The sequence below is a fragment of the Podarcis bocagei genome (assembly GCF_964188305.1).
Source record: "Podarcis bocagei genome assembly, chromosome: 16".
Lineage (NCBI taxonomy): Eukaryota > Metazoa > Chordata > Lepidosauria > Squamata > Lacertidae > Podarcis > Podarcis bocagei.
The window spans coordinates 30,692,135-30,704,270 of record NC_138142.1 but is presented as its reverse complement, the minus strand read 5'-3'; the positions used below and the strand labels follow the sequence as shown (position 1 = coordinate 30,704,270).

Sequence of the window (12,136 nt, the reverse complement as noted above, 5' to 3'; positions counted from 1 at the left end):
AAAAGGGCAGGCGACGAGGAAGCCCGAACTGGTGGATGACATGCCTTCCTCTTTTAATAACTTGTCAGCTGCCCTGTCGGCCGTGAAATAGCAAATGGTTATGAGATGTGCCAGCAATCAAACCGGGGAGCAGGGAGAGGAGGAGAAACTTCGGCAACAGAGAATCGGTGGGTTGGTGGGTGGCTGGTAGGGACAGAATTGTCAAAGCCAGGGAAGAGATTTGGCTGCACTGGATTTATTTCTCTATCCGCCTCATTGTTGCCATCCCATAATCACCAGGAACAGACAAATCAGTCAATTCCGGTTTCTCCCCAGCGACATTTACACAATAGATTTAAAGCACTGTGAAGACACTTTAAAAACCGCCATGGCTTCCCCACCCCCACCCCCCAAAAAAAGAATTCTGGGAAGTGTAGTTCGTTGAGGATGCTGAGAGTCATTACGAGGTCACTATTGCCCTCCCAGCACTTGGAATTGTAACTCGGGGGGGGGGGCAATAGGGGTCTCCCCTCGGCACTATTGACAAACTATAGCTCCCAGAATCCTTTGGGGAAAGCCATGAGTGTTATAAGTACAGTGGTACCTCAGGTTACAGACGCTTCAGGTTACAGACTCTGCTAACCCAGAAATAGTACCTCAGGTTAAGAACTTTGCTTCAGGATGAGAACAGAAATCGGGTGGCGGCGGCACGGCGGCAGCGGGAGGCCCCATTAGATAAAGTGGTGCTTCAGGTTAAGAACAGTTTCAGGTTAAGAACGGACCTCCGGAACACGGACCTCCGGAACGAATTAAGTTCTTAAGCTGAGGTACCACTGTAGTGTGCTGCTTTAAATGTCTGGTGTAAATGTGGTCCCGGTTTCTTATTTTGCCAATCTTCAGCTCGGTTCTCCACATTTCCAGATCAGCTTGACCCATAATAATAACAATCCATTATGAAAATTCAGCATTTTGGTGCTAATTTCTTCACATACGTGCAATTCTGTATGAAATTTTTCCTCATGCACACATTTTTCTGAGAGCAGCCTTCCTTAATATTGCTGCACGCTGTCCCAATCTCTGAGCGGTGTGAGATTCCAGGCTTTCCAGGCACTTGCTGAGGGTTCATTTGGAAATGAGGTTGTGGTATCTTTAGGATATATGGTGTTTTTACACATATATACAACCTGAGCCTACGATGGAGGGGCTCACAGCATTCAGCCCCCCAAGCAGTTCTCGCTTCTGCCATAGCCACAGCCCTGGATTCAAACAGGCACCAGCCATGGCACCCACTCTCTGCAGCTTGCTGACTTTCACAGCCTGCAACCATCCCCCCCCCCAGGCCACATCATCCCCAACTGCAGTCCTAACCCCCCCCCCTCTGCTTTGTTTCTGCTAACTATCTCAGAGCTCGGGGAGGTGCCCCACACCTCTGCTGCGTGAGTCTTGCATTTGTTAATGAGCTTCCCGTTGTTCTCCTTTAATGGCCCATCTCCCAGGCGATCGCCTAAGGAAGCTGGCCTGACTTATATCTTAATCCTTGCTGGATCCAGGGGTTCAGGAGGCTTGATTAAACCTTTACTAGATCCAGGATTTTAGGGGAGTCTCGCACCCCTCAACTTATAACAATATAATGACATGATCCAGAATGCTCACTTTCTGGTATTCCCTTACTTGCCTGGACAGAGAGGGTGTGTGTGTGTGTGTGTGTGTGTGTGTGTGTGTGTACCTCTGAATTATGTGCAGCTTGGATGCAGCACAGCGTACAAAAGCAAGACTCAGGTATGTTACTCCGCCCACTTTTTACCTCTGGCCACACACCCCACCAGCACATGGCCCCCAACTAGTTGCCCTTGCAGGAGGGTGCCTCTATCCTGGCTGAGAAAAGGCTTCTCTGCCCCTGCACTCTAATGGAAATGAACCTTCTCCGTTTTCCATGGGGTGGCAATGAACACTTCTCAGCCTATTCTTCCCCAGCTGATCTTTCTGCTGTGTTTACGATGGCCACGTAATTTGCAATTCATCTCCCAGAGAGGGTCTCGCGATGATGCAAGCCCTGCTCTTCTCTAACAAGCTCATGAGCTACTTGGAAAACGCAGCCACACAACCCGAGGGCATTTCTCCCCACAGCGGAGACCCTCACCCCCCATGCAAGCACATTCTACCAGTGAGCCCCATCCCTTCGCCAAGGGAACTCTCATTACAGCTCTCCAATCCATCCCCTCCTGTCACCGAGGCGATTAAAGCTCCCCAAGAGAGCATTGATGGGCAATGGGAGCCATACGCTCCCCCCCTGCTTCCAAATTACAGAGGAAAGTTAATAACTTTGGAGACGTTCCCCAGGCTATTAGTGGGGGAGGGGGGGTCAGAGGAAATGTAGAGCCTTAAATCAAGCAGCAGAGGGCTCTAAACAGCCCTCATTTATTCCGATTAGGAGGATGGCATCCCAGGCCTCGTCTGGAAGATGCACGCGTGCAGAGGGGCTTGGGGCGAAAATTGCTGTTGTTCTCTGGAAAAGGAAAGAGGAGTACAGTGGTACCTAAGTACTTAATTTGTTCCGGAGGTCCGTTCTTAACCTGAAACTGTTCTTAACCTGAAGCACCACTTTAGCTAATGGGGCTTCCCGCTGCAGCCGCGCTGCCAGAGCACGATTTCTGTTCTCATCCTGAAGCAAAGTTCTTAACCTGAGGTAATATTTCTGGGTTAGCAGAGTATGTAACCTGAAGCGTATGTAACCTGAAGCGTATGTAACCCGAGGTACCACTGTAATGAGAGGAGTTGAAACTGTGCATGAGCTCTGGCCAACTCATAGGTAGGCCAGGCCCCATCTGCACTGTACTTTTAAAACAGTATCAGAACACTTTAAACAGTCATGGCTCAGCCAATTGTTGCTCTGTGGGGGGAAATAGGCGCCTCCTCTTTGCACCAGGGCCGGCGCATCCATGAGGCAGACTGAGGCACCTGCCTCAGGCGGCAGAATCCAAAGGCCGCTTCCACAGGCGTACTCCCTGGGCACACACCCTGTCGTCAGAGAAGCAAGGAGAAGTGGCAGCTTCCAGTGAGGTCTCACACAAGAGCCCCACAAAATCACGTGGAGGCCTGCAGAGGCCTTGCACAATTGCACCAGAACCCAAGTGAGCCCAGTAAGCGAAGCTTAAATGGGGGGATGGGGAGCAGGGGGCAGGCAGCACTTATGCAGGTCAGCTACTTCCCATTTTGCCTCGAAACAGGGCCACCTCTGCCCTGCACCCTTAACAAACTACAACTCCCAGGATTCTTTCAGGGAAGCCATGATTGTTCAAAGTGGAACAATCATATACATATACAGTCGTACCTTGGTTGCTGAACGCCTTGGAACTCGTATGTTTCGAAACACAGAAGCGAGTTTTCCGGTTTTTGAACGATTTCCAGAAGCTGAACATCCAGCATGGCTTCCGCGGCTTCTGATTGGTTGTAGGATGCTCCTGCAGCCAATTGGAATCCATGTCTTGGTTTTCAAAAGTTCCGGAAGTTGAATGGATTCCCGGAATGCATTCTGTTCGAGAACCAAAGTACGACTGTAGTGCAGATGGGTCCCAGGGTGAGCTGCAGCCTTATTTAAAGCTCAGCCCATGATAACTGGTACAGAAGCAACAACCCAAACTTGCTCTAGTTTCAGATGGGTTTGCCTTTCAATGTGAACTGGGACAAATTCCACCCCACACCCTTCCATCCCTGGTCACAAGAAGGTGATAGTGTTTCTGTTTCCATCTGTGAAATGCTGGAGCAAATTCATTTAGCCATCTCATCCCCTTTGAGGAGGTGGAGAAATCTGAGATGGTCAGCTTTCTGGATCATCCCTTCCTCTTTTTGGCCGTGATGTGGGTGAATCACACACACCACCACTACCCCAAGACAGCAGGCAGGCTGCCTCAGCACAGCAGTGGTGTGTGTGACCCTGCAGCTCTTGCAAGAAAGAAGGAAGGCAAGCTGAATTCTGTGGTGTCCCATCCCCCCCCCCCGCCGCCGCCAACACACACACAAAACATCTCTGTGTCTGAGCAAAAATAGCTTCCTTGAACAGCTGGAGACATCCAAGAACATCAGATCAGCCCTTCTCGGTGGCCAGAACCCTGGGAAGTCCACAAATAGGACTGGATACAACAGCAACTCTCTCCACTTGTGATTCGCAGAGACTGGTATTCAAAGGCACATCTCTGCCTCTGACAGCGGAGTTAGAGCTTCCCTATCATGGCTAGTGGCCACTGATAACCTGAATCCATCACCTTCTAAAGCCATCTCATTGCCACGACAACATTGTTTCCTGACGATGCTCTCAGCTCTGTTGTTCTGTTGGGCCAGGGATGGGGGACCTCAGATGCAGGAGCTAAATACAGCCCTGTCAGGAGCGGGAGTCAGGAGCTGGTCAGCAATAAAACCAAAACAGTGCAGGCCTAGTGATCACAGCAGCCCTTCCCCGTAGGCCTTGCCCCAATGAGGCTGTTGCGAGGGTGGAAGGTCTCTGCCTTCCCACTGCTCTCTAAGGCTGCTCCTTCCCCACATCCTTCTCAAGCAACCTGAGAATTCTTCGCCTGGTCTATATCTGCTCCGCTTTCTTCATACCTCTATGGCAGACATGTTCAACCGGTCAACCACGATCAATCAGTAGATCCCTGGGTGCTCCTTGTAGATCACGGTCGATCGTGGGACCCTGTTGGGAATCTGAATACGTGCAGCTACTCACACAGAGTCAATTAAGGTTTGGCAGACAGCCAAAAGGTCATGTGAAGGAGTAAGTCTGCCTGGTGATACAGAGGCATGGAGACAGCTCCCTGCTTGGTCAAGCTCTCTCAAGGGAGTGATAAATGGCCTACTAACTGTTAGTTCAGTGGTTCAGTGTGTCAGTGTAGGAGTTGGAGGTTGAGAGAGTTGTGAGTCGTGTCAGAGAGAGCAAGTCAAAGATCCATGTTCTGTTCCTGTAAATAGTCCACTGTATATAATAAACACCTAACCACAAGTTCCTGGTTCCTGCTTCATCCATCCTGTCTGCAGCCAAGTTGCCAATTGCTTTTGTGAACTCTGCGTTTACTCTGCTAGGTCTGGCTATGGTCCTGCAACTAGTCAGGAAGTTGCGAAACACCAATAGGTTTTGCCAATAGACCCTTATCATTCATGGGGTTAAAATCACGGGGGAATGAATGTTTCTGACCCCCCTACCCCCTCTCTCTGTTCCTCCTTAAAGTGGTCGTGCATTTGGCATTTGTTGATGTCAGTTGTGGCATTTCGCCCAAAAAAGTTCAACAACTCTGATCAGTCCTCCCCCAAAAAAACCTCAACCACTCTGGCTCCTCCTCCCTCTAATGTCAATGGGTAGTCTGCTCCCTCTGACCACTCATCTTTGTCCCACCACCAACTCCCCAGCTCTGAGCCTTCTCCCCTTGGGTGTTCCCTAGCTGGTGCCTCCCGCTGGTTCTCTGTGCCCAGCCAGCCCATGACAGCATCGCTCTCTGGCTCTCTTGGGTGTTTCTGCCTGGCTGGACTTTGTCCTTGAACTCTTAGAACGCCACTTGCTGATCTGGAGGGAAAAATCTTTAGCCTATTGTACACAAAAAACCCCCACAAAATTTGCAATTGTTTCTCTGCCCACTTTTGCCTCGCCCATCAAGGACTTGCAGATTCCGAAAGGGGGGGGCAGAAAAGAAGGGATCCCCTGGGATGAAAAACATCTCCCAGCCCTTTGTGGCCCTGAAACAGTAGCTGCTGCCCTCAGCTCTCGAGTTCAGTTGGGCCTTTCAGGGCCCTAGCATGGTGGTTGTGGAACTAACTCTGTGCAGAGGATAAAGTGGCTGCCTTTTCCTTATTAACTTAATTCCTCACTTAATTTCTCCCTTTTCTACTTTACCTTGACAAGGTTCCCCAAAGCCAATTGCTGGGAGGGAGCAAGTTACAATCAAGGAGACCCATTAAAACATCCAATTAAAACCACTAATCAAAAGCCAATCAAAGCCAGGGAGAACAGGTTGATAGCATCAGCAATTAGCCAGCCCCTGCAAAAGCTTTGCAAAATTAATATCACCAGCCTCCTAAAAGCCTGGAAAGAGAAACAGCTTGGTGTGCTTCTGTGGGCTAGGTTTACTATAGCTAAGGGGACACTTCGCTCCCACTAGATCATAGACTGGGGTGTTTTCAAACTATCATAGAACTGTAGAGTGGGAAGGCAGACCCTCCAAGTGCCCCTATTTTCCAGGGACAGTCCTGGATTTACAGAAGCCGTCCTGGTTTCTTATTTGAGCCCGGAATGTCCCACTTTTCCTTAGGACATCCCTATCTTCACTGGAGAAATGTTGGAAGGTATGGAGTTATCCGACTTCTGAGCCAAGAACTATACAACCTTTAGAAGACATCTAAAGGCAGCCCTGTATGGGGAAGGTTTTTTTTTAATGTTTAAAGCTTTATTTTGTTTCTATATATGTTGGAAGCCACCCAGAGTGACTGGGGCAATTCAGTCAGATGGGTGGTGGAAGAAGAAGAAGAGGCCATCCCTATTTTCATAATGTTGGAGGGTATATACCATATTGGCCCAAATATTGGGTGGGGTGTAAATAATAAGATTGTTGTTGTTGTTGAATAGATCATCCCTATTATCATAGGAGGAATGCAACCTGGATATCCCAGTTGGTTAGAGTGTGGTGCTGATGATGCCAAGGTTGTAGGTTCGATCCCTGTATGGGCAGTTGCATATGCCTGCATTGCAGGGGGTTGGACTACTAGATGATCCCCAGGGTCCCTTCCAACTCTACAATTCAATGGTTTTATGAAACGTTGGAGGGTTATGCTAGATGGGTCACCTTTGGCCTGATCCAGCAGCTGAGCTCTTTCTTACCTCCTTAAGGAGTCAAGCAGCCGCCTGCCTCTCTTCTGCAGCTTCTGGAAGCTGAGAAGGGGTTGCTCAACTGCAGACTCAGCCTTTGGCGGGCTGTTTTCTTCCGCCTGTCTCAGTGCAGGGATAAATTTAGACATGGCCCTCAAAGTTTCTGTGATTTGCAGACGGTCACTGATGATTGCAGAGGCTGCAGCTTCTCCCTCCCGCGATCAGGTTCCGCTTGCACTTTTTCTAAAATCCCATTTTTGGATAGCCCTGAAGATGGACTCCCGCTGGGTCTGTCTCCTCATCCTTGCAGGTTTGTCAGAGGCTGCTGCCCAGGAAGGTTAGTAGCTTATTCAGCTTATCCTTTGTGGTCATCTTATGACATCTCCTTCTGACAATTAAAATTATGATGAAGATAGGCTTGTAGCCAACGTTAGTCCTACTCAGAGTAGACCCACTGAAATTAATGGACCAAAGCTAGTCATGTCCATGAATGGCTTTACTTTGAGTATGATGATGATGATGATGATGATGATAGTAGTAGTAGTAATGAAACCATTGCAATTGTGGCCATTTTCATGAATAATATTGTGATACTAATTATTATAATTGTGACAGCTTTATTATGTCTGTTTTTAAAATTTGCTTTTTATTGGTATTTTTCATATCCATTATATATATATTTGGTAAGTGGTATATAAATCTTGTTAAGCAAATGCCATGAATCAATGGGGGGAAGCGGCAGATACACACAATATGACTACAACAGACTCCAAAAACTGCTCAGATTTTTTGTTTATCTGTTCAGCTGAGAAAGGATTACCTGGTAAGGTTTTGGGCTCTCCTTCGTTGGAGGTGGGGTGATCACCTTTCAAGGGTTCTTTAGCTGTGGTTTCTGCATTGTAGGATGTTGAACTAGATCACCCTCAGGGTCCCTTCCAATTCTATGATTCTATGTTTGTTTGTGCCACATATCGGCCTGAACGCTTCACCTTAAATCACAGCTCATCAGGAGCCACAACTGGATTTGTAATCATGTGTGGAGAACCTGGTAAAATCTACGGAGGTCTTCTAGGTAGTGGGACCCTCCCTGTGGAACGCCCTCCCATCGGATGTCAAGCAGATAAACAACTATATGACATTCAGAAGACTTCTGAAGGCAGCCCTGTTTAGGGGAAATGTTTGATGTTTTACTGTGTTTTTATATTCTGTGGGAAGCTGCCTAGAGTGGCTGGGGCAAATCAGTCAGATGGATGGCATTATTATTATTATTATTATTATTATTATTATTATTATTTTACTTCCTTCATGCATTGGAACCCACCCCTTTCAATGATGCTGCTGGGGAAAGCTCAGGAGCCTTGTCAGAGAGGAAATGGTCCCAACCTTTCTTCCCTGTGTCTCTCTCTTTCCTTGTCTCCTCACAGATCTAACCAGAAAAGTCTTTCTCTTCCGCACGGAGCCTAGTGAGGCCTACATCATCCTCAAGCCTCTGCCCAAGGAGCCGTTGCAGAACCTCACCGTCTGCCTGAGGTCCTACACGGACTTGACTCGGCCCTATGGCCTCTTTTCCTACGCCACTGAGTCTGAGGACAACGAAATCCTGATCTTCAAGCCCAAGCGGGGAGAATACCGGGTGTACATCGGTGGAGAGTACCTGTCCTTCAAAGTCCCAGAGGACACCCTAGACTGGGAGCATGTCTGTTTTGGGTGGGAATCGGCCACCGGTATCGCCGAGTTCTGGATGAACGGCAAGCCTTGGCCACGCAAAGGCTTGAAGAAAGGCTACGTGGTTGGCTCCGGGGCCTTCATCCTGTTGGGCCAAGAGCAAGACCGCTTTGGGGGCACCTATGACTCCTACAACTCCTTCTCTGGAGAACTGACGGATGTCTACATGTGGGATTTCCTCCTGTCTCCTCACAAGATGCGGTCGGCCTACCAGGATCTGCAGCTGCCCCGATGCGCTCTGGGCTGGAAGAACCTGCACTATGAAATCAAGGGAGACGTGGTGGTGAAGGGCAGGCTGAGGTAAAGGAAATGAAGGAAATCCAGCCTCCCAAGCAGAGTAATCGGCCTTTTCTGTCCCAAATTCTAACTCACCTGGCCACCGAGCTGTTGCGTGGCACACTGAGCATTTTGGAAAACAAAAACAAAAAACAAGCTGTGAACTTCCCCCTCACCCACTTGGTTTATTGCAGCTTCCCCCTCCTGGTCACCTGGAAACACATCTCGCTCGCCAAAGGCGACCAGGCAAGCGTGTGTTTACAAATCTGCTCTCGGTGCCATCCACACGATGATTTGCCGGATGACGTTTTGTCGCTGAGGTGTTCTGCTGCCGCTTTGCTGGGTCTGTTCTGGATTTGGTGTGGTTCTAACTGAAATGTAATGTTCTCTCCCACCTCCTTTCCGAGACGTTTTCGTTTAATAAACCAATATAAAATGAGATTCCTTGTCTGGGTAGGGTCTCCTGAACAAACAAAAACGTATTTTTTTTAGCAGACATCGAAAACAGTGCAACCGAGGTGCCTGCCTGATATGGCATGGAGTGTTCCAGGGAAGTTTATTTATTTAAAATGTTTGTGGATTGCCATAAAATTAAATAAAATAATCCTAAAAGGCAGAAACACTATATAGACGGTGCCGCAAGAAAATTCTAATTGAAGAGGAGGGCTTTGCAAACCAATAAGACCTTAGAGTCAATTCAGAGGCCGGCAATGATTGGTCATTACGTGTTTGGGCAGCTAGGGACCTATAGCCCTCCAGGTTTTGCTGGACTTTAACTCCCATCAGCCCCAGCCAGCAGGACTAATGGTCAGAGGTGATGGGAGTTGAAGACCAGCAACATTTGGGAAGACTACAGGTGCCCCACCACTCTGATGCATTTTAAGCAGAAGGTCATTCCAAATGTGTGTTTGCCAGATACAGCTAGACTAACTCCCCCAAATCTAAAAACTAGCACTGAGACCTGAGTTGCATGAAAGGTAAGCCTGATGGGAGAAATAATTTCAGTTTGATTCGAACACAAATCTTTCCAATTTGCAATTTGTGAACCAGTATGCAAACAGAAACAGAGCTCTCCTTCAAGATTTACACTTCTCCATCAATTTCAATGTCGCAAATCCTCACAGTCAAAAATTGTGTGCCATAAATGTGTCCGTTGAGTAAAAATAATGTACAAACTTGTGCTATGTTGGGAGAAACTTCTTACAAAAACACACGTGTTAATTGCTGATGCAGAAATGGAGTGAAGGTAACCTAAAATGGGGGGAAAGGAGGAGAGAACCTATACAGTGGTACCTCAGGTTAAGAACTTAATTCGTTCCGGAGGTCCATTCTTAACCTGAAACTGTTCTTAACCTGAGGTACCACTTTAGCTAATGGGGCCTCCTGCTGCCACAACACTGCCAGTGCGTGATTTCTGTTCTCATCCTGAGGTAAAGTTCTTAACCCGAGGTACTATTTCTGGGTTAGCGAAGTCTGTAACCTGAAGCATCTGTACCTGAGGTACCACTTGTCAGTTTTGGCTGACTCCAATTTAGCAGCTCACCACTGCCATCCTCTGGTCAAAGGAGGGGAGTGCAAAGAGAGAAATTCCCTTAGCAGAAAGTGCTCAGAAGGGATCTTGTCTGTCCTCTGCATGAGAATTTCTCACTTGCCTGAACAAGAAGACGATTCTGCTGCTTTCTAAGATAGGCAGTGACCATTCCTGGGATCCTTTGAGGGAGCAGCCGTGGCAGTTACAGTGGTGGTAGTAGTGGTGGTGGTGGTGGTAGTAGTAGTAGTAGTAGTAGTAGTAGTAGTAATAATAATAATAATAATAATAATAATAATAATAATAATAATAAATAAATAAATAAATAAATAAATAAATAAATAATTTATTTGCCACTCTGGGCAGCTTTCAACATATATAAAAACATAATAAAACATTAAACATTAAAAAGCCTTCAGGCTGCCTTCAGATGTCTTCTAAAGGTTATAGAGTTACTTATCTCCTTGACAGTAATGTGCCCACCTTCAGTTTCTGCAGCTTGTTGGCTTATATTAGGGATGTATGTTCTGTATTATTTTACAAATACTACTACAGCTACAAGTTTGTCATGGCCTTTGGCTAGAACAATAAACTTATGACCTATGAATAGAAAAAGTTCCAGCAGCCAGCAGGAGGCCAGCTGAGCCAGGAGAGATTGGGGGGGGGGACCCCTCCGCCCAACCCTACACACACACACACACACACACACACAATCTAGCACAAAGGGGGTCCTTGGCCACTTGGTAGCGTCAGTCTAATATGGACAGGCAGCCTAACTTTCTGTGATGTGTGTACGAGACAACATATGGGACTACAATTCTGTTGGCTGCTACTGGTTAAATTTTCCCTCAGACAAGATGGTTGTGTCAGCTGGTTGACCCCAAAAAACCTTAGAGGTGAATGTCCTCTTTGTTTGGGTCACAGAAAGCAAATAAGGTCATGGCGTTCAATATATCACAAATCGTTCCAATGTGTGTTGTCAGCAGCAGCACTGAGATGTCTTTGGGCCAAGTTTGGGGCTTCTTAGTGTAGAGAAAAGGCAAACGAAAGACAGTGCAGAACAATGGAAACATGTAGAAGTTTATAAAATTATGCCTGGCATGGAGAAAGCGGGCCGTATGCCCTTGTCTCCACGTTCAGAGGTAGTGTGCGTCTTGTGGGAACTGGACTCTAGTTCCCATCTGTAGCGTACACAGAAGACAGTCCTGAGTCATTTGACCCTTGAATCATAGAATTGTAGAGTTGGGAGGGACCCCCAGAGGCCATCTAGTCCAACCCTCTGCAATGCAGGAATCTCAAATGAAGCATCCATGACAGATGGCCACCCAACCTCTGCTTAGAAACCTCCAAGGAAGGAGAGTCCACCACCTCTCGAGGGAGACCGTTCCACTGTCAAACAGCTCTTACTGTCAGAAAGTTATTCCTGATACAGGGCATAGCTTGCCAGAGGGGCCATGGCCCCCTATGCAGATTTCTATGGGAGGGCGCAAAGCAGGTGCCCCCATGCCAGTGCCTCCAGCGTGGCATGGGGCACCTCCTTTGTGCCTGCTGAGTGCTGCATCAGCTGGCCGGGCTCCCCCTGTGTGGCCACTCAGGGAGAGGGCAGTGTGAGGATGTGGCAAGCACTTGCCCTTTGATCCCAGACTTGTGCGTCCAAAGGCAAGCAGAGCAATACAGTTGGCACCAGCTTGGCTGTGGGAGTTGCCGAAAGGAGGTGTAGAAGGTGCCTCCAACCATCTTAGGGACTCCAGATTTGTGTAGGATTTGCTCCTTAGCCTTTT

The 12,136-nt window shown here is 47.8% G+C and overlaps 1 protein-coding gene across 1 annotated transcript; it reads left to right on the top strand.

Annotated features, from left to right (window-relative positions):
• Window positions 1-6,866: 6,866 nt before the first annotated feature.
• LOC308575504 (mucosal pentraxin-like) lies at window positions 6,867-9,268 on the top strand. Its single transcript, XM_081174263.1, has 2 exons — window positions 6,867-7,163; window positions 8,251-9,268. Exons 1-2 carry the CDS (start codon window positions 6,974-6,976, stop codon window positions 8,853-8,855), a joined length of 795 nt encoding a protein of 264 aa, XP_081030389.1. The 5' UTR covers window positions 6,867-6,973; the 3' UTR covers window positions 8,856-9,268.
• Window positions 9,269-12,136: the final 2,868 nt, after the last annotated feature.